This window comes from Mustelus asterias, chromosome 12 (assembly GCF_964213995.1).
Source record: "Mustelus asterias chromosome 12, sMusAst1.hap1.1, whole genome shotgun sequence".
Taxonomy (NCBI): Eukaryota; Metazoa; Chordata; class Chondrichthyes; order Carcharhiniformes; family Triakidae; genus Mustelus; species Mustelus asterias.
In genome coordinates, this window is record NC_135812.1 from 65955094 (window position 1) to 65975093 (window position 20000).

The 20000-nt window shown below is 45.3% G+C and overlaps 1 protein-coding gene across 40 annotated transcripts in view; it reads right to left on the minus strand.

Annotated features, from left to right (window-relative positions):
- Positions 1–20000, minus strand: part of gas7b (growth arrest-specific 7b) — a 718490-nt gene that overhangs the window by 23467 nt on the left and 675023 nt on the right. For all 40 annotated transcript variants that reach the window (XM_078225370.1, XM_078225385.1, XM_078225378.1 and 37 more), the window contains one exon: positions 3053–3132. In XM_078225370.1, the coding sequence (XP_078081496.1) occupies positions 3053–3132 (80 nt within the window). The remainder of the gene's footprint in view (positions 1–3052; positions 3133–20000) is intronic.

Genomic DNA, 20000 nt, shown 5'->3' on the forward strand with positions numbered 1-20000 from the left:
TGGCCAGAGAAGAAATAGGTCATCTCGGGCATTGAGCTCAGTAAATCCGCCAAATCATCTGTGGGGTTGCTACTGGCCTTATAAGATCGAGTTCCAGAAACTGGTAGCGCTAGTCAGTGGCACAGTGGTTGGCACTGCTGCCTTACAATGCCAAGGACCCGGGTTCAATTCTGGCCTTGGGTGACTGTCTGTGCGGAGTTTGTAGGTTCTCCCCGTATCTGCGTGGGTTTCCTCCGGGTGTTCCGGTTTCCTCCCGAGATATGCGGGTTAGGTTGCGTGGCTATGCCAACTTGTCCCTTAGTGTCAGGAGGATTAGCAGCCTAAATATATGAGGTTATGGGAATGGAGTCTGGGTGGGATTGTTGTTGGTGCATGCTCGATGGGCTAAATGGCCTCCTCCTGCACTGTAGGGATTCTATGATACCTAAGCACTAAGAGGAGCTTAATTCACAGTTGAAGAAAAGTTCCATCAGCAATTATTCCTGATAATCTATAAACCTAAAGGATCCAAATCAAAGATTTGGAGAAAGTTTGTGAGCTATCTAACTGCAGTGGGCCACTGAGAAAGCTCTCCATATCCTAAGTAAGACATGTTCCATAGGGAAGCCAAGAGTTGCCTCCTCATAGCTGCAGACTTAACGTTCCTGCTTGGCTCAGTTGGCAGGAATCATACCTCAGCACCAGGTAGTCGTGGGTTTAAATCTACATTCCAGTGGATCATCGAAGAAAATTTGCATTGTGGGAGGCTTTTCACACGAGACCTTATACAGAGGTACTGCCTACCTAGTCGGGTTGATGCATACAAGTTCATTGCACTATTATGAAAAAAAGCTAGCTCTACCGTCAGCCAACATTATCAGATTAATCAGTCAAGTGTTATTTGTGGCACCTTGCAGTTCACAAATTGGCTGCTGTGTTTGTTTACATGATAATCGTGCTTCAGAAGTATTTCTTTCCACAGGTATGTGGTGCGAAGCTCATCTTGGGAGCCAATTATGATATGAAGGTTGCAAACTGGTTCAGTCTCTGACAGTTGCTAAGGAAGAGGGATGGAGTTGATGGATAGGGAGCAGAGTTAGTGGCCAGGGACCCGAACATGCTATTGGTCTTCCTGATAAGTGGGAATTTCTGCTCAATCCAGTACTGGATGAGACTGAAGGATATGGCACAGTATCTGCCTCAGTGGGTCAAACTACAGGAAGCATATGTAATAATCTGCTGAGTAGGAAATACATTTTTAAAAAATCACCTTGCAGAATGGGCCTGTTAAGTGATCTGCAACCATAAACCTTGCAATTATCAGGGCCTTGCCCTTTCTGGGTTGTCAGCAGCAAGGACAATCCTGTACAAATGCCTCAAAGTTTACTACCGTAAAATGAAGAACTGAAGTGTTTGGGATGTTCTGAGATTGTGGTGTGGAATGTGTATAAAAGCAGAGTACAAATGGTTTTTCAGGCTCTAGATGTACATTATGTGGAATTTAAAGAGTTTCAAACCAATAGTTACCATCACAGGTGAAGCAGGAAAAGAGGAAAGACAACTGAGCTGTAGCAGAACTAGGGGTCATCGTTTGAGGATAAGGGGTAAACCTCTTAGGACTGAGGTGAGGAGAAATTTCTTCACCCAGAGAGTGGTGAATGTGTGGAATTAATTACCACCGAATGTAGTTGAGGCCAAAACATTGTCTGATTTCAAGAAGAAATTAGATATAGCTCTAGGACTAAAGAGATCAAGGGATAGGGGAGGAAGAGGGGAATTGAATTCGATGATTGCCCATGATCAAAATGAATGGCAGATCAGACTTTGAAGGGCTGAATGGCCTACTTTTGCTTCTAGTTTCTATTCAGGAATCATAGAATCCTACAGTGCAGAAGGTGGTCATTCAGCTCATCGAGCCTGCACCAACAACAATCCCACCCGGGCCCTATCCCCATAACCCGACGTAGTTAACCTGCTCATCCCCCTAACCTAGACATCTTTATATTCTTATGTCTGGATTTTATCCCCCGTCTGTTATTAATTTTTCTCCTTCGCTTTCTCTGCTGTGAGTCAGCTCCATGCTACAGGGCTGTTTCACAGGTACCAACACGTTAGGGGTTATTATTCACATCCAGAGTGTGCTAATCAGTCTCAAGCACCAAGCCTGATCTGAAGAAGAGTCACGGAGACACTGTTTCTCTGTCCACAGATGCTGCCGGACCTGCTGAGTTTATCCAGCATTTTCTGTTTTTATGTCAGATTCACAGCATCTGCAGTATTTTGCTTTTATTAAGCCTGATCCATGGCCTCACTCGTCATTCACATGTACGCACATTGGACTGAAATCAAAATGGCGGCTTGACAATGGGCGGCACGGTAGCACAGTGGTTAGCACTGCTGCTTCACAGCTCCAGGGACCTGGGTTCGAATCCTGGCTTGGGTCGCTGTCTGTGTGAAGTTTGCACATTCTCCCTGTGTCTGCGTGGGCTTCCTCCGGGTGCTCCGGTTTCCTCCCACAGTCCAAAGATGTGCGGGCCAGGTTGATTGGCCATTCTAAATTGCCCCTTAGTGTCCCAGGATGCATAGGTTAGAGGGGTTAGTGGGTAAATATGTAGGGATATGTGGATAGGGCCTGGGTGGGATTGTGGTTGGTGCAGACTCGATGGGCCGAATGGCTTCTTTCTGCACCATAGGATTCTATGATTCTACGAAAGCTCAAGAGGTCAGGTTACACTAAACTTGCATTATCGTGGGTAAGATGCAGAAACCCGTTGAACAATTCACTTGCCCGATACATAATCACAACTCAACAAGATTACTCTCAAAAAATTGTTTATTATCTCAACATCAATGTATTTCTTTTGGAGAACCTTGGGTGAGAAAAAAAAGAGAGACTAGTGTACAGAAAACATTTCTTCTGGAAGATCGATGGTAGGGTAGATTTAACATAACCTGGGAAAGGACTGCTTGCTGACATTTTGACCAAATCCCTAACCATTTAAGACTGCAATGTTACTGCAAGGAAAGTGCCCCTAGGAGATGTTTAAAGGATATGATTTTGTCTGGTACTCACCAGAGTTGTTGTGACCATCTCCTCGAACCATTTGGATTGGCTTTGATTGTAGAGATCGACACAGCGCGTCAGGTCATCGCCTGGAATTGCAAACAGCACTTATTAAAGACTGGGTTATATAAACATCTAAACCCCACTGTGCTGCTCAGTGCTTTCTGGCAGCCAACAAACATTTCTCATGAAATAGCTCTGTTTTTAATCACATGGGCCCACAAACATACATGTCCACATTATTCCCACAAACATATGTGTAAACATTATTCCCACAAAGGTACTTGTGTACACTATTTCCACAAACATACGTGTAAACATTATTCCCACAAAGGTACATGCACACATTATTCCCATATACGTCCACACATTATTCCCACAAACATACGTGCACACATTATTCCCACAAACATACGTGTAAACATTATTCCAACCAGTCAGATGGGTGTTCTCTTGGAATTTGCTCCCCAACAACATGTTGAACATAATAAAATGTTCCAAGCAACTTCAAAGGAGTAACATCAAACAAAATTTGATGCCATGCTACATACAGAGAAATTAGGACAACTGATCGAATGTTTGGTCAAAGAGTTAGGTTTTACAGAGCGTCTGCAAGGAGGCGAGAGATGTCGAGGGGAGTAGTAGTTTTAGGGGGGAATTCCAGAGTTTTGGGCCCAGTCTACTAAAGGGAAGGCTGCCAATGCTGGAACAATTAGGATCAGGGATGCTCAAGTGGCCAAAATTGCAGGATTTCAGAAATTTCAGAAGGTTATGGAGATGGCAGAGATTTCAGAAATGGGGAGAGGGTAAGGCCATGGATAAAGTTGAAACCAGGATAAGCATTTTAAAATTGGGTGATCAGCAAAACCACAAGGTTATAGGTGAACAGGATTAGTGTGGGCAGCAGCGTTTTGGTTGAGTTCATGTTTATGTAGGATGGAAGATGGGAGGCCATCCAAGAAAGTAATGGAGTCTAGAGGCATGGAGGAGGGTTTTGAACAGCAGAGGCAGAGATAGAATCAGGTGATACGACATCACGCAATCATGGTGACATAGCAGACATGAGGTAGGAAGCTCGCCTTGGCATCAAATTGCTTCAGTCTTCACTGGTTTGCAAGGAAGAGGGATGTGGCAGGGACAATAGAAAATGGACTTGATCTTCCTAACAGGTGGAAATTTCTGCTCATCAGAGCACCCCTGATCTTAATCGTTCCAACATTGGAGGCCTTTCCTTTAGTAGAATCATAGAATCCCGACAGTGCAGAAGGAGGCTATTTGCCCATCGAGTCTGCACTGACAACAATCCCACCCAGGCCCTATCCCCGTAACCCCACGTATTACCCTGCTAATCCCCCTGACACTAAGGGACAATTTAGCATGGCCAATCAACCTAACCAGCGCATCTTCTGGACTGTGGGAGGAAACTGGAACACCCGGAGGAAACCCTCGCAGTTACTGGGAGAATGTGCAAGCTCCACACAGTCACCCGAGGCCGGAATTGAACCTGGGTTCCTGGCACTGAGGCAGCAGTGCTAACCACTGTACCACCATGCCACCCCAGTGCCTAGACGAGGCCCAAAACTCTGGAATTCTCTCCCAAAAACCATTCCTCCCCTCTACCTCTCTCGTCTCCTTGCAGACACTCTGAAAAACCTAACTCTTTGACCAATTGAGTACTGGATGAGAATGAATGAGGTGACACAGTATCCACCTCAATGGGTCAAGCTACAGGAAGCCAAAGTAAATTTGCTGATTAGGAAATCAATTTGAAAAATCACCTTGCAGAGTTACGTGCTCTACATTCATAAACCTCACAGTCATTGGGCCTTTGCCCTATCTGGGTACTGAACAGCAATGACAATCTTGTACAAGTGCTTCAAAGTTCACTGCTGTGTGAGAACGTGGACAGAGTTTACAACACAGCTGTAGTTTTAACACTCAGTCACATTACTTCCCAGAAGGTGGCAGTGTGGATTTGACTTCTTGCATGTTAACTAATTAAATGCTGGGACCTAAGCACATTGTTCAATGATTTATATTACTAATCAAGCCTTCCTAAGGTAGCTTCATTTAGCATCTGTATGCATTGTTGCTGTTCTACATGATATTGGGAGTAGCATGCATCAAATAGCAATTTGTTTTTAAAAATATCTCCGACTGTCGTTTTTCCTCTATCTCCCCATTCATCTCACGAAGATACTTAGTCTTGATCGATTGAGACATCATCGGCTGTCGACCGAGTGGTCACATGATGACACAAGGGTCAGGTGACGGGAGTGCAGTGGTTCTCCCCGGAGCGCGAGCAGAGTTCAAGCACGTAGAGCTGCTGAGACTAGTGAATGACCACTGTAGTTCCTTGGTCATCAGTTATTGGAACTCAGTGCTGCTACAAGTGACAACTGCCTTCCTCCCCTTGTTCCCGCCGTTCACATGGCTTTTTTCCATATGCATACTTCGACAACAATTAACAATTGCCATTCAACCTCCAAGTGCATCATATCCAAGTCTGATTGTACACTTATGAGATACAATAACTCCAGGAGTCGGCTGTAAAGGAACAGTGCTTTATTGCACAAAATCAAGAAAAGCGAAACCACAAGCCTCTGGTGAACACAAACAGGTCTCAGCCAGGACAGTGGAACAATGGACCCACTTAGTGGCCTGCTTTATACAGAGCTTGGTATATGAGCTCCACCAGGTAAGGTAATTACCAATCATCAGGGAGCTCGTATTCAACAAGTCCCACAAGGTGGTCAATCAGTGATTTCCCCATGCAAGTCCTGGGCGTTATCACACTAGGCGCCCACTCAAGAATCATCCAACAATAGCAAGCAGGAGCTCTGTTTAATTTGATCTCTTCGCTAACCTAAGGAGCCCCGAGGCCAAAATCTGGTTGCTTTGTATGGCTGAGTTCCTCAAGGCCAGTATACTTAACAACTGAACCTTGGAAGGAACATTTTGAATGTGATTTAACTTCATTGATATTTGTCCACCCAAATCTTTCTGCTTTTTAACTGACCGAGAGAGAAAGGAAAGAAATGGCGGGAAAGTACGATAATGATTATCTCCCAGGACAATGCCCACAGTCTCTTCGGCACTTGAAAATTGTCCAGTTTCTTTCTCGCTCATTCCCTATAAAGAAGCCTTGGCATTCCTCCGAGGGCTCCGGTTTCCTCCCATAGACCAAATATGTGCGGGTGAGGTGGATTGGCCCTGCTAAATTGCCCCTTAGTGTCAGGGGGACTAGCTAGGGTCAATGCATAGGATTAAGGGGATAGGGCCTGGGTGAGATTGTGATCGGTGCAGACTTGATGGGCCGAATGGCCTCCCACTGCACTGTAGGATTTTATGATCCATTCAGTTGGCGCCTCCCAGCCCTCTCTCTCAATGTGAACAAGATTGAGAATTTGCCACATGGGGAAACTTCAGGCAAAACTCCACCCAATACCACATTGTTGTTAAAATAAATTTCACACCAATAGTAATTAGGAACGAAATGCAGGATGGATGGTTTGAAGTCCGGATTTGAGAATGGCAGCTCTTGTGAGGCTCTCTGGGTAGAACATTTATGATGTGGAGATGCCGGCGTTGGACTAGAACTTCTGTGGCCATTCTCCTGAACTTTCAGCATTACTTTGTGAAAGGTCAGTGGAAACAAAGAGGATAAACAGCCATTTGCTGATTCTACCAATATTCCAAAGTTAAAACAGGAGATTGACAGAACTCTGTTGATTGTCTAGAGTTGGATAACACTCCCTGGTCACCAGGAGTGATGGTGATGGCGGGATGTGGGGGGGTGGGGTCATGTAAAATCCCACAGGCAGCTCGCCCGTCATCTACCTGCCGCCCCTGCTACCACTCCAGTTTTGCCAGTGTTGGGATGCAGCATCAGGCCTGCTTGTCAGTGGGTCAATTGAAGCTATTGAGTGATTAATGCCACTTAAGAGCCTCATCTCCCCCAGCACTTGGATTTAACAGGCAACAGGAGATGCCTAGGCCAAGTGCCCAGCTGGATATGTTTCCTTTCATGCTGGGAGGAGGGTTCTTCATTAACGGGCCCCTATGCCCATCAGATACCACACTCCTGCTCCACCCCCCCCCCACCAAAATAAATCTACCACACTCAGTATGGTCTCTAAAACCCCAGTTCTCCGGGCCCCTCAACAGGGTCTGCCAGCTTGGCACCCTGACTCACTAGCTTACCTAGATCGAGTAATTAATGGCTCCTCAACCCCAACTGCAGTACTGGCAATAGCTGCCACACCCGATGGCGCTGTCGGCACGGAGAGAGCTCCCTGATGTGAGATTTCCTGTCCCCGAGAGGTGCAAGTCCCACCTCCAAGTTTAATTGGGCAGCCATTTTGCTCCTGGGTGGGTACCGTCACCACCCACTTATTAGCTGGGGTAGGGAGGCAGGATGGGATGTGCAGCACACAGCACCTCACAAAATCCAGCCCAACGTTCTTGCATTACTGGTCTTTCTAAAAATAAACCAGTTGAAATGTGATCATCTCTTCCTACCGAGGAGGGAGGGTTAAAGCTCTATCAGCAGTGTGCAAGGGTCACCAGCAGTTTATACAGAAGGCTCACTACCAGTTCCCTGAGCAAGTGGGAATGGACAATAAAATGTGGCCTTGCCCACATCCTGAGAACAAAGAAGAGGGAAAATAGTGAAAATGGCAACTTCAAATGAGCCTTCTGGAGCCAATTAACTTGAGGAAACCATCCCAAGATGTAGATTTCACAGTCTTTAGCCTAGTTCAGTAGGATCACTGGGGTCTCCTAAAGCCATTTGAGGTTGAACCTTTGTTTTCAATCAAGAGGTTGTAACATTAACTATCAATGATGCTAATATTATTGTGGCAAAAGAGAGAGTGAGAGGTTATACGAGCATCTGCATATCAATTATCCCATTGTTGATTTTATTTTGACGGACAATTGGCCTGGACTTTGTGATATGAATAATGGAGGCTCTCAGTGCTCATCATTATTAGAGAGCTTATCAGGCTGTGACCTCCAGCAGCCCTGCATTTGCAGATAGACATCTATCCAATTTGGCCTGTTGTCCTGGGGTTTTGTTAGATCAGAATTTGACCAACAGATTTTAACATTGAACACACAAAGAATGTGAAGTTAGAGTATTATCCATTGAACCTGCCAGTAAAAGTTTGGATTGGCGCATACAGGTGACAGTGAAATTCTTTTTTCTAATTTTCATTTGTGGGACATGGGCATCGCTGGCTGACCAGCATTTATTGCCTATCCCCGGTTGTCCGAGGGCAGTTTAGTGTCAAACACGTTGCTGTGGCTCTGGAGGCACATGTAGGCCAGACCAGGTAAGGACGGCAGATTTCCTTCCCTAAAGGACATTAATGAACGAGATGAGTTTTTCCGACAATCGACAATTCACGGCTATCAGTAGATTCTTGATTCCAGATTTTTAAAAATTGAATTCAAATTCCAACATCTGCTGTGGCGGGATTTGAACCTGGGACCCCAAAACATTAGAACATTGAGTTTCTGGATTAATAGTCTAGCGATAATACCACTAGGCCATTACCTCACCTATCAACAGAGCAAATCTTAATTACTTCCAGACAAGTCCTAACTTTTCGTTCCCGGGTAAAGAACACAGAGAAAGGACAATTCCCAGTTCTGCCTACACAACCCAGGAGAAGGTGCCCCAGAAGTTTGGATTTTTGTTCTGATGTTGGGGATGGCAGTGGGTGAAAATGGGAGTCGTGGCTACCATCTCAAGAGAGAGTCATGAAGTTGTCTGGCGTTGTTGCAGGCTGGACGGAAGATCGGCCTTGGTGCTCCAGCACTGTGTCGAGCCCTCCAGCCTGTGGTGGACCTCAGTTGTGCCTTTGTCCTATATGGACCACCGTTGTGTGTGTTTGTCATACCTGGACACATCCCCTTCCAGTTTGGTTCCTCCCCTCAGCACCTAGTATAAAGGTGGCTGTCTCCTCCCCCTTGTTCAGTCCAGGTCGGTTAATTGTTGGGATCTGCTCCTGATTCTGTTGTGAATAAAAGCCTACACTTATATTGGCATATCGGTAGTCTTTCGCCTTATTGATAGTGCATCACAGCCCTCACTCTGCTCCCAAGACAATACCCATGACCCACTCATGCCAAACCCTGCCACCCACTGATCCCTATGATCCCTCAGAGATCTGACACCAATGCATGTCCTTCTACCCAACACCCCATGGCCACTCACACCTTCCATGCCAACCCATGCTCACTCATCCCCATAACCCTGTTGAGCTCTTATACAAACTTTCAGTACCAACTCATACCAACCCGTGCAGCCCGATCCACTCCCCATTGCCCTTACATTATGCCAATACACCCAGTCTCCACCATGGGCAGAACACCTGATCTAAAGCGCACCACTCATGTCTTGGATATCCCACCATCTGACTGAGGCAGCTGCACTTTAGCAACTGCAGTTGCTTCCATGGACCACGGACGTGCTATTTAGAACATGCCTCACCCCTCCCCCGCTCCCCACATTCCTCCACCCCTCCCCCCATCACCACCACTTCCACAGCCATTTTTGCTAAGCTGAGAGCCTCTCTGCTTTAAAATTCAAGCCAAAGTCCCTTGTCCTGAAAAGATCATTTTACTCGTGTGTGGATTCTCATTCCTTCGCAACTTGATTGTTGCTAGAGATTCAAGACAAAATTGAAATTGCACTCTCTGAAACCTTTTCTTCATAATTTATCTCTCTCAATCCCATCTTCCTTCTTTTCATTTAGCTTTCTGTAAATGATTTTACAACACATTAAGGGGCGGCACGATGGCACAGTGGTAAGCACTGCTGCCTCACAGCGCCAGGAACCCAGGTTCGATTCCTGCCTCGGGTGACTGTCTGTGTGGAGTTTGCACATTCCCCTCGTGTCTGTATGGGTTTCCTCCCACAGTCCAAAGATGTGCGAATTAAGTTGATTGGCTGTGGTAAATTAACCCTAGTGTCAGGGGGACTAGCAGGGTAAATATGTGGGATTACGGGAATAGGGCCTGGGTGGGATTGTGGTTGGTGCTGACTCGATGGGCCGAATGGCCTCCTTCTGCACTGTAAGGATTCTATGATTAAATACTTTAATCCATACTCCCTGCTTTAAACTCTGCATGTCTCAACCAGGGTTCTTTAATTTGCTTGCTTCAGGTGATACACTCCTGGTTACCCTGCTCACACATGCCACAGGTTCCGTGTCGGGCACACCAGGCTGAAACGTGCCTCTGCTGCTGCTCAGAAGTGTATGAAAAGTCTGCAGGCAGCTGGAAACTTAATGAATGGCGACAGCAATTCCTTTGCCAGGGACCACAGAACCCGAGCCTATATGTTTAAATAACTTCCTTTGCCAGTACATGAGAAGTAGTATTCTGAACTCTCCAGTTAATGTTTGCTTGGGTTTGAAGGGCCACAGAGCCACCTCAGGCCGTTTTTGGACCAGAGGAATTTCTGTAAAACAGCAGCAATGTGCTTTTTAAATCATCAGACAGAGAAACAATATTCGTTACAGAGGGTGGACACCGCACAATCGCGCAGCTAAGTGGGGAAGTCTCAAGGGAACAGAGACCTCTCAGTAGACACGGCGAAATGATAGTAGTCACTGATAGATAAATAGCCAATGAAAGATATAACATTACAGCAAGGGGTTTGAAATTCTTTCATGGCAAGTTCCTGTGCACTATTTCAGCAAGGCCAATATTATTCGGACTGAAACACAAATGCTGTCAGTTTAAGTGGTAATGATTTCACTTTGATATCAGCAGACAAAAACTTAGAGCTTTTCAGTTTGCATTTGCTGGTCAGCAGAGGTTTCTTTTAAAAGATATTTTAATAACTTTCATAGAATAGCAGCCATGAAGGGTTCTGCGCTTCCGAAACAGCCATTTGATTTTGATTCATGTTACTTGCTCGTAACTGGAAAAGTGTTGACTTTGGTCCGATTTTCTTTTTTCAAAAGAGTATTCCTGACACATCTGCCAAGTTCAACAGACTGCAAAAAGGCTTCAAACCCCTTGCAGTCTGGGGTTGATTTGATGCAGAGATCGTGTGTGTATGTTCCATATTTCCTCTGCTCAGCATGGCTGACCTCAACGCTGCAAATCATTTGTCTCGTTTCTTTTTCAAAAACGGTCCACGAGGGAATGTGGTGGCACCCTTCATCCAGATGTTCACTGGCATGACCTAGCATGTATTCTCAAGGCGTATTGCATGTACTTAAATCCAATCTGCATAACTGTACCGACTCCCTGACCCCCATTTCACTCCTGATCACTATGTTTAGTAAAATTTGTGACCTTTGGGCAATTGGACTGTTCCTGGAATCGAGTGTGACCCTTCAAAACTTTTGTATTGGCCAGAAAAGGAAGGAACTCTTTAAAAGTCTTAAGTTCCCGTGTGTAGAAATCAACCCAAGTGTCCTTCAGGATTGCAGCCTTGGTTTGGGGAGAATGTTCAAGACATTTTGGAGGGCTGAAGGATCTGTTCCTGTGCTGTACATTTCTTTGACATAACAACAGGAATAGTCATTTAGAATCATAGAATCCCTGCAGTGCAGAAGGAGGCCATTCAGCCCATCGAGTCTGCACTGACCACAATCCCACTCAGGCTTTATTCGCATAACTCCATGCATTTACCCTAGCTCGTCCCCCTGACACTAATGAGTAATTTAGCATGGCCTATCCACCTAACCTGCACATCTTTGGACTGTGGGAGGAAACCGGAGCACCTAGAGGAAACCCATGCAGACACAGGGAAAATGTGCAAACTCCACACAGACAGTGACCCAAGCCGGGAATCGAACCCGTGTCCCTGGCACTGTGAGGCAGCAGTGCTAACCACTGTGCCACCATGCCGCCCAAGCACGTTCTACCATTCAAAGAGACCATGGCTGATCTGACCCAACTTGATACACCAACCTTCACCCCATATTCTTAACTTTGGTTAACAGAAACCTACCAACTAATCTCATTTGCGGAAGAGTCCCAAGCTTCGCACACAAAGAAAAACTGAAAATGCTGGAAAATCTCAGCAGGTCTGACAGCATCCACGGAGAGAGAATAGAGCCAACGTTTCAAGACTGGTCTGGATCAGACCTGCTGAGATTTTCCAGCATTTTCAGTTTTTGTTTCAGATTTCAGCATCTGCAGTATTTTGCTTTTACTAAATCTCATCCATCTTGGGTGTGTAAAGTTTTTCACCCCGAACAAAACTCGTTTCAATTTTCAGGTAATTTCCCCTAATTGGAGACTCTCTAGTGAAAGGATTCCTCTCTAATTGCCTTTTCAGTAGCCCCTAATATCTTGAATGCTTAATCTTCTAAACTCTAGGGAGTATAACCAAGGTGTGTTTGACCTCTCCCCATAATTTAATCCTTAGAGTGTCCAAGGTACATTTTGATCAACACACACAAGCATAGAAAATAGGAGCAGCAGGAGGCCATTTGGCCCTTTGAGTCTGCTCCGCCATTCATTATGATCATGGCCGATCATCCATATTGGTAGCCTGGTCCTGCCTTCTCCACCCCTCCCACCCCCAACCGTATCCTTTGATTCCCTTCACTGTACTTTCTCCGAGGTTAATGTATGCTTCCTGAGGCATGGCTTCAAGAACTGAATGTACCAAACAGTGGTCCTGCCAGTCCCATTTTTATTCCCAGTTGGCACAGTTCTCCGTGAGGTGCCAGTGAAAAGTGGACCCTGCCAATCTGATGACAAATGATAAGAAGCAGTCAATGTCTATTGGCTCTGGGTCAAGGATAAGCATAAGAGGCCAATCATCCGCAGGAATCTGATCCCAGAATTTACACAGAGGTCATGACTACAGGTGACCTCCATTATAACCATGCTGGAGAATGTAGCATCCACAAGAAGTCACCCTATCACCACATTACTGGGGGCACTTGTCCGCCCAACAAGGCTGCAATGTGTGGAGGAGAGGGCTGAACAAGGAGATTCAGAAGGTGAACATAAGGGCGACATCATGGCACAGTGGTTAGCACTGCAGCCTCACAACTCCAGAGACCCGGGTTTGGGTCACTGTCTGTGTGGAGCTTGCACATTCTCCCCATGTCTACGTGGGTTTTCTCCAGGTGCTCCGGTTTCCTCCCACACCAAGGTTAAATGGATTGGCCATGCTAAATTGTCCCTTGTCTCAAGATGTGTGGTTTCGGGGGATTAGCGGGATAAATGCATGGGGTTACAGGGATAGGGCCTGGGTAGGATGCACTGTCAGAGGGTTGGTGCAGACTTGATGGGCATAATGGCCTTCTTCTGCACTGTAGGGATTCTATAATTTTGCGCAGAAGTAACAGTCTGAGTATTTAACTGCACTAAAAATTCACCCTAGGCCTCCTAATCAGGGGTCTAGGTCACGACCCCAACCAGAGAGACACATCTGCCTCATCAAAAGGCTATGTCAACTTTTTACTCTACAAACCAAAACACTTGGGTGTCCCTGTTAGACTGAAGATGCAAACACTCCCGGAAAATCCTCAACAACAGCCACACCCTCTCTGCTTCTATGCCTTGTTTGGGGTGGGTGGCGCATCCTTCCCCATCCCAAACACTTCCACAAGTAACTCTCGAAAAAGCCAAGATCCCGCCGCCTCCCTATCCTGTCAGAGTTTGAGACTAATCTGAAACAGCGAGAAATTCTGCTTCCTGCGGTTTGAACAGCCAATGGCGTGGGAACTGTGCATGTGCCTTTGTTTCCACTTTTATAAAAAGGTGAAATGCCTGAAGAAACATCAAGAGGAAGAGCTCAATGAACAATGCAAAGTACTATTCAGTATTATAACTCCTTATTAACCATGTGTAAGGATTCAGGTGAATGGATAGACACCTCGAACATTGGTCTGTCATTCCTGCAGATGCTTATTCACCCGCGAAGCATTTCCCATATTCTCTATTTTTCCCCAAGTTTCCAGCAGGTTTCCTATCTCTAAAAATCATAGCATTTTACAGCACAAAAAGCAGCTGTGCAGAACACTGTTCCTCCCCCTCTTCTATTCGCCATTGGCAGAGGCAGCACGGTGGTACAGTGGTTGAGCATTGCTGCCTTACAACACCAAGGACCTGGGTTCAATTCCCCATTCACTGTGCGGAGTCTGCACGTTTGCCCTGTGCCTGCGTGGGTTTCCTCCGGGTGCTCTAGTTTCCTCCCACAATCTGAAAGACGTGCTGGTTAGGTGCATTGGCCATGCTAAATTCTCTCTCAGTGTACCCAAACAGGCACTGGAGTGTGGCGACTAGGGGATTTTCACAGTAACTTCATTGCAGTGTTAATGTAAGCCTACTTGTGACACTAATAAATAAACTTTAAAATTATAAAAAGCCATGGTTGAGTAGGTTTTCTCTTTAATCATTCTCTGTTGGAAGTTACGATTGAATCTGCTTCCACCACCCTTTCAGTCAGTGCATGCCAGGTCATCATAATTCACTACGTGAAAAATACCTCATCTTCCTCACTGGCCCGTTTGCTAATTCTCCTAAATCAGTGTCCTCTGATTACTGGCTCGCATACCTGTGGAAGCAGTTTTTCCTTATTTGCTCTATCAATGGCCTTCGCAGTTTTATTCACCTCTATCAAATCTCCCCTTAACCTTCTCTGCTCAAAGGACAACAATCCCAGTTTTCTACTCTCTCTACGTAATTGGCCTTTCATTCCCAGTGTCAGTCTGCTGAATCTCTTCTGCACATTCCCTCCAAGGACGAGAGAATTAACAAAAATGGGAATACACAGAACTGGAGACAGTACATCGACATGGATACAGAATTGGTCAGAAGGCAGAAAGTAGAGTCGATGGTTAACTACAAGATGTGGTGAGGAATCTGTACTGGGGCCTCAGCTTTTCATTATATTTACAAATGTCCTTCACCCAAGAGAACCACAGATCCCGTACTGCTGATGGACACATGTTAGGTGGCATTGTAAATCGTGTAGATGGGAACATAAGGTTGCAAAGGGACATCGATAGATGAAATGAGTGGGTAAAACTCAGATGGAAATCAATGGGGAAAAATGTGAACTCTGGTTCAAGACAGATTAGAGGTGATGATAAGAGAGAACGTAGAGGTCCAAATCACTGAAAGCTAACAGACAGTGTAATGAAATCTATGGTTTCAAAGCTTGTTTTTTTTCTGGAGACAGACGCTGTAATTGAAAAGGGAAACTGATACTACCAGTTGCTGAGACTGGAAACTAAAACTCCCGGTTGGAACCTTACAAAAGAAAACAGAGCTCTAAGAGCTCAGTACACGATGATGAGTTCAGTGGTGCAGAGTAGGCAGGCTAAACATACAGAGGTTGGATCCAGATGTTGAGAATAACCAAAGATATAATTGCTGTGGTTATTTCTGTGGCTTGAAGATGCCACTGGTGGATCTATGCATCCAGATTGGCATAAGCAGAACTGGGGAGGTACCATTTTTAGTGAGGAACCTGCCCGTAGAACTCGGGTTGCCTGTACACTGCTGTCGGCTGAGCATCAGGCTAAATCCTCAAAGAAGAGCTGAAATTCTTCACGAAGAAGACAGAGAATTGCAGTTTTTTAAGAAAGTTTATTTATTAGTGTCACAAGTAGGCTTACATTAACACTGCAATGAAGTTACTGTGAAAATGCCCGAGTCGCCACACTCCAGCGCCTGTTCGGGTACACGGAGGGAGAATTTAGCACGGCCAATGCACCTAACCAGCACATCTTTCAGACTGTGGGAGGAAACCGGAGCACCCGGAGGAAACCCACGCAGACACAGGGAGAACATGCAAACTCCACACAGTCACTCAAAGCTGGAATTGAACCTGGGTCCCTGCCGCTGTGGGACTGCAGTGCAAACCATTGTGCCACCGTGCCATTCACAGCAGGCAACTTTAAAACTTAAACTTTAAACTGAAATTCTTCACGAAGATGACAGAGAATTGAAGGACTTTGACTGAAATTGATGACAAATAGGTTGGTTAGACCTCTGGGCCAATTTGTAAAAATCGATCTTTGTTGTGTGTGACATTTAATGTGTAATTTATAGTTTATAACTAACTGCCTGTTAATTCAGGTTTGACTTAAATTGATTCTGGGTTTTCGAGTATAGGTGGCTAGTTAAGATAATATGTAGTGTTTGCTTTTGTTTGGCTCTTGTACAGTAAAACTTCTTTTGGTTTATATTGTGGAATCTTGTGGCTTCTCTCAGTAAATAACTGGAATTTCGGATTCCTTCTTCCGTAAAAAAAAAGTTACTTGCCTCGACCAAGATCATATGACCAGGTGCAAAGAATAATTGAAACTGCAAATAAGATGTTGACTTTTAAATCATGAGGGCTGAATTCAAAGGGATTGAGATTGAATACAGCTACATAAAACTCAGGTTAGATTCCAGCACTGCACCTCAGGAACTGTCTAACGGTCTTGGAAGTGGTGCAACACAGATTTACCAAAGGAATACAGGCACATTTTTATTTTATTTAGTCATTTAAGGAATGTGGCCATCATTGGCTAGACTGGCATATATTGCCCACCCCTAACTGCACTCGGGAGGTGATAGTGAGCTTGAAGCACTGCAGCCCACATGGTGCAGGTACACCCACAAAGCTATTGGGAAGGGAGTTCCAGGATCTTGACTTAGTGACTAAAGGGTTAAATTATGAGACAGGCTGGACTTATACTCCATTAAATACAAAGAATTAATGGGTGATCTAATTGAGGTAATTAAGATGATTAAAGAATTGGATATGGTGGATAGAGCGTAACAATTTCTTCCTGCAGACCAATCCAGAACATGTCGACGTTAACTTAAAATTAAAGCTAAGCTGTTCAAGGGGCGACATCAGAAGGCCCTTCTTCACAGAATGGAATCATAGAATCTGCAATGCAGAAGGAGGCCATTCGGCCCATCGAGTCCGCACCGACCACAATCCCACCCAGGCCCTATTCCCATAACCCCTCATATTTACCCTGCTAACCCCCGACACTAGAGTTAATTTAGCATGGCCAATCAACCTAACCCGCACATCTTTGGACTGTGGGAGGAAACACGAGCCCTCGGAGGAAACTCATACAGACATTGGGAGAATTTGCAAATTCCACAGTCACCCAAGGCCAGAATTGAACCTGGGTCCCTGGCGCTGTGAGGCAGCAGTGCTAACCACTGTACCACCGGTGGGTGGTGGAATTCTGAAGCTTTCTTCCCAAAAAGCTGTTGTGGCTGGGAAAAATGAAAATTTAAAAATAATATATTACAGTTTTGTTCGGTAGGGCTAGTAAGTATTACAGAACCAATGGTGAGTAGATGGAGTTAAGATGCAGATCAGCCATGATACAACTAAATGGTGGAACATGCTCAAGAGGCTGAATGGCCTCCTTGCTGCTCTTAGGGGGACCAGTTAGGATAAATGCATGGGGTTACGGGGATAGGGCCTGGGTGGGATTGTGGTCGGTGCAGGCTCGATGGGCCAAATGGCCTCCTTCTGCACTGTAGGATTCTATGATTCTAAGTAGCATTCCTTATTAATACTTGCATTTAAAGATTGTAATTTTCCCATGGTTGGCACTTCAAAAGAACCGGGCTCATTTCGGTTACAAAATGGGTGAGAAATTGGAGATTATGGCTCTAACAACGGTGAAGTTTTAATGTAAACTATTGTAAATATAGGGGTGGGGGAGGGGAGTAACGTAAGCAGCCGTAAACAAACTGACAAAAGAATAAATCAAACCACACATTTCTGTACTTATTTTTGTCCATGATTTTATCTTTCTCCATATGTTGTTACTTGCACTTTAATGACTGCCTGTCAGGAGATTGGCCCATTAAGGCAGATGCAGGGGCGGTGTTAAGTTACAGTCAAACGCATGCGCGCCGTGTGCAGTGTATATAATGTGCTGGCCAAGAAGAGAGTGGGCATTCTAAGCTGCTTTATTTACATTGGCTTGACCAAGCCCAGTTACTGCAGCATTTTGTTCCAAAACAGCAACAGGGGGATTTTTTTTTTTGCGTTCGATTGTAATTCGCAACAGCTGCAAATTTTCAGCAAACAGTGGAAACATTAGCCAAAGTCAGTCCGCTAAATATACAGTCATTGGGAATGGAAAGGAAGCAAAATAATTTTTTTTTAAATTGGGACACTGCTTTGTGACTACAGATGTTCAGAATTCCCAGTTTCCCACATCCATTCTGACAAAAGCCAAAACTTCAACTGCAGTCAGCGCCCTGTTTTCAGGGATTATTGTGCATCACTCCCCTCCGTTGCTTGGTAATGTGCATAAAAGTGACAATGAATTTCAACACAAAACAACTTTTCAACAAGAATGTGTGCCAAACAACAGAACATTTCATGGGATCTTGGGCCAAGTGGGGAAGTTGCCTCCACTGGGGGTGCTTTGGGACTCAGTGAGATTGAGTCCTGTTTACACAGCAGGGTGGGCTTCAGAGTAACCACAGAAATGTTGAAATAAGTTCAACTTCATTTAAAAGCAGCAACAACTTGTAATGATATAGTGCGTTTAGTAAAACATCCCAATATTCTTGCTTCATAATCAGCCACAAATCTAATACCAAGCCACGTGAGGAGACAAGACGACCGAAAGCTTGGTCAAGGATGGGCTTTATGGGGTATGTTAAACAAGGAAAGATCAAGAGGCAGAGAGTTCCCTACCCTGAAAAATGTGACATCATTTGCATGCAACAGCATTCATTTGCACTCATTTTGATATCGGTTGTGCTCATAAGCAATCATTGGGCGACACAGTGGCCCAGTGGTTAGCACTGCTGCCGCACAGCACCAGGGACCCGGGTTCAATTCCAGCCTTGGGTCACTGTCTGTGCGGAGTCTGCACATTCTCCCCAATTCTCCCCCAGTGTACCTGAACAGGTGCCGGAGTGTGGCGACTAGGGGATTTTCACTGTAGCTTCATTGCAGTGTTAATGTAAGCCTACTTGTGACGCTTATAAATAAAGTTTAAACTGAGCTGTCATTTGACATCAACTGCACTCAAAACCCTCATTTAACTATCATTTAAAATTACACGTACCGTACCTGACATCAATATCATCAAACCACAGCATTCAAACATTTGTAATTAGCAATATCACATTAAGTATTCCAACATCAAGTTTTGATTGCTTCAAACATTGTAAACAGAGCTAACTTTAGATAAAATGGACCTTGTTTTGATGAGGTACTTTTAGTTTTTCTTGAGAAACTATAATTTTTGAAGCACAACCCTGCCCCCAACATGCCCACCCAATAACCCCCATACCCCAGATTGCAGCAATTCTCTCCTCATAAATCCCCCTGAACCCCCCCCACCCCCCTCTCCCCACCCCACCCCCCCCACCCGCACCCCCCCCCCCCCGAGTTATTTTTCCTCCACAACCTTCAGCCGTGCAATTTTCACCCTCTCCCACCCCCACAGTTTTTAAAAGTGAAACTTTTGGCACTGTCAGGTAATATGACCAAATGCTTGGTCAAGGAGATTCAATGGCTTTTGAAAAATTCAGGGAAAATCAGGGGGTTGCTTTCCCCACAATGCAGGCTCCTAACCCAATGTTGGGATCCAGACGTCTGTGGGAAAAATTCTCACCTGGGTGTCTGGAGGGTGGGATCTTCCGGTCCTGCTAGCGAGGGGCTTCGTCGCTAATGGGACTGGAAATTCCCAACAGGGAAGTCTTTCATTCCTTTGCATTTACCTTGATAAGTATAAAAATCCAAACCCAAAAAAATGCCCCATTCCCTCCCACCTAGATTGCAGCAATTCTCTTATCCCATCACACACCCCTCTCTCCCTCTTCCCAACCCACCTCCTTATTCCCCTATTGTATCCCCTAATTCCCCCCTTCCCCTGACTCTTTCCCCTCCTCCTTTCTGCCTCCACCCTTCCTCTCACCCCTCTTCCCCCTCCTCAATTCCCCCCTCCCCCTTCTTTTCCCTCCCCCGCTCTGAACGGCC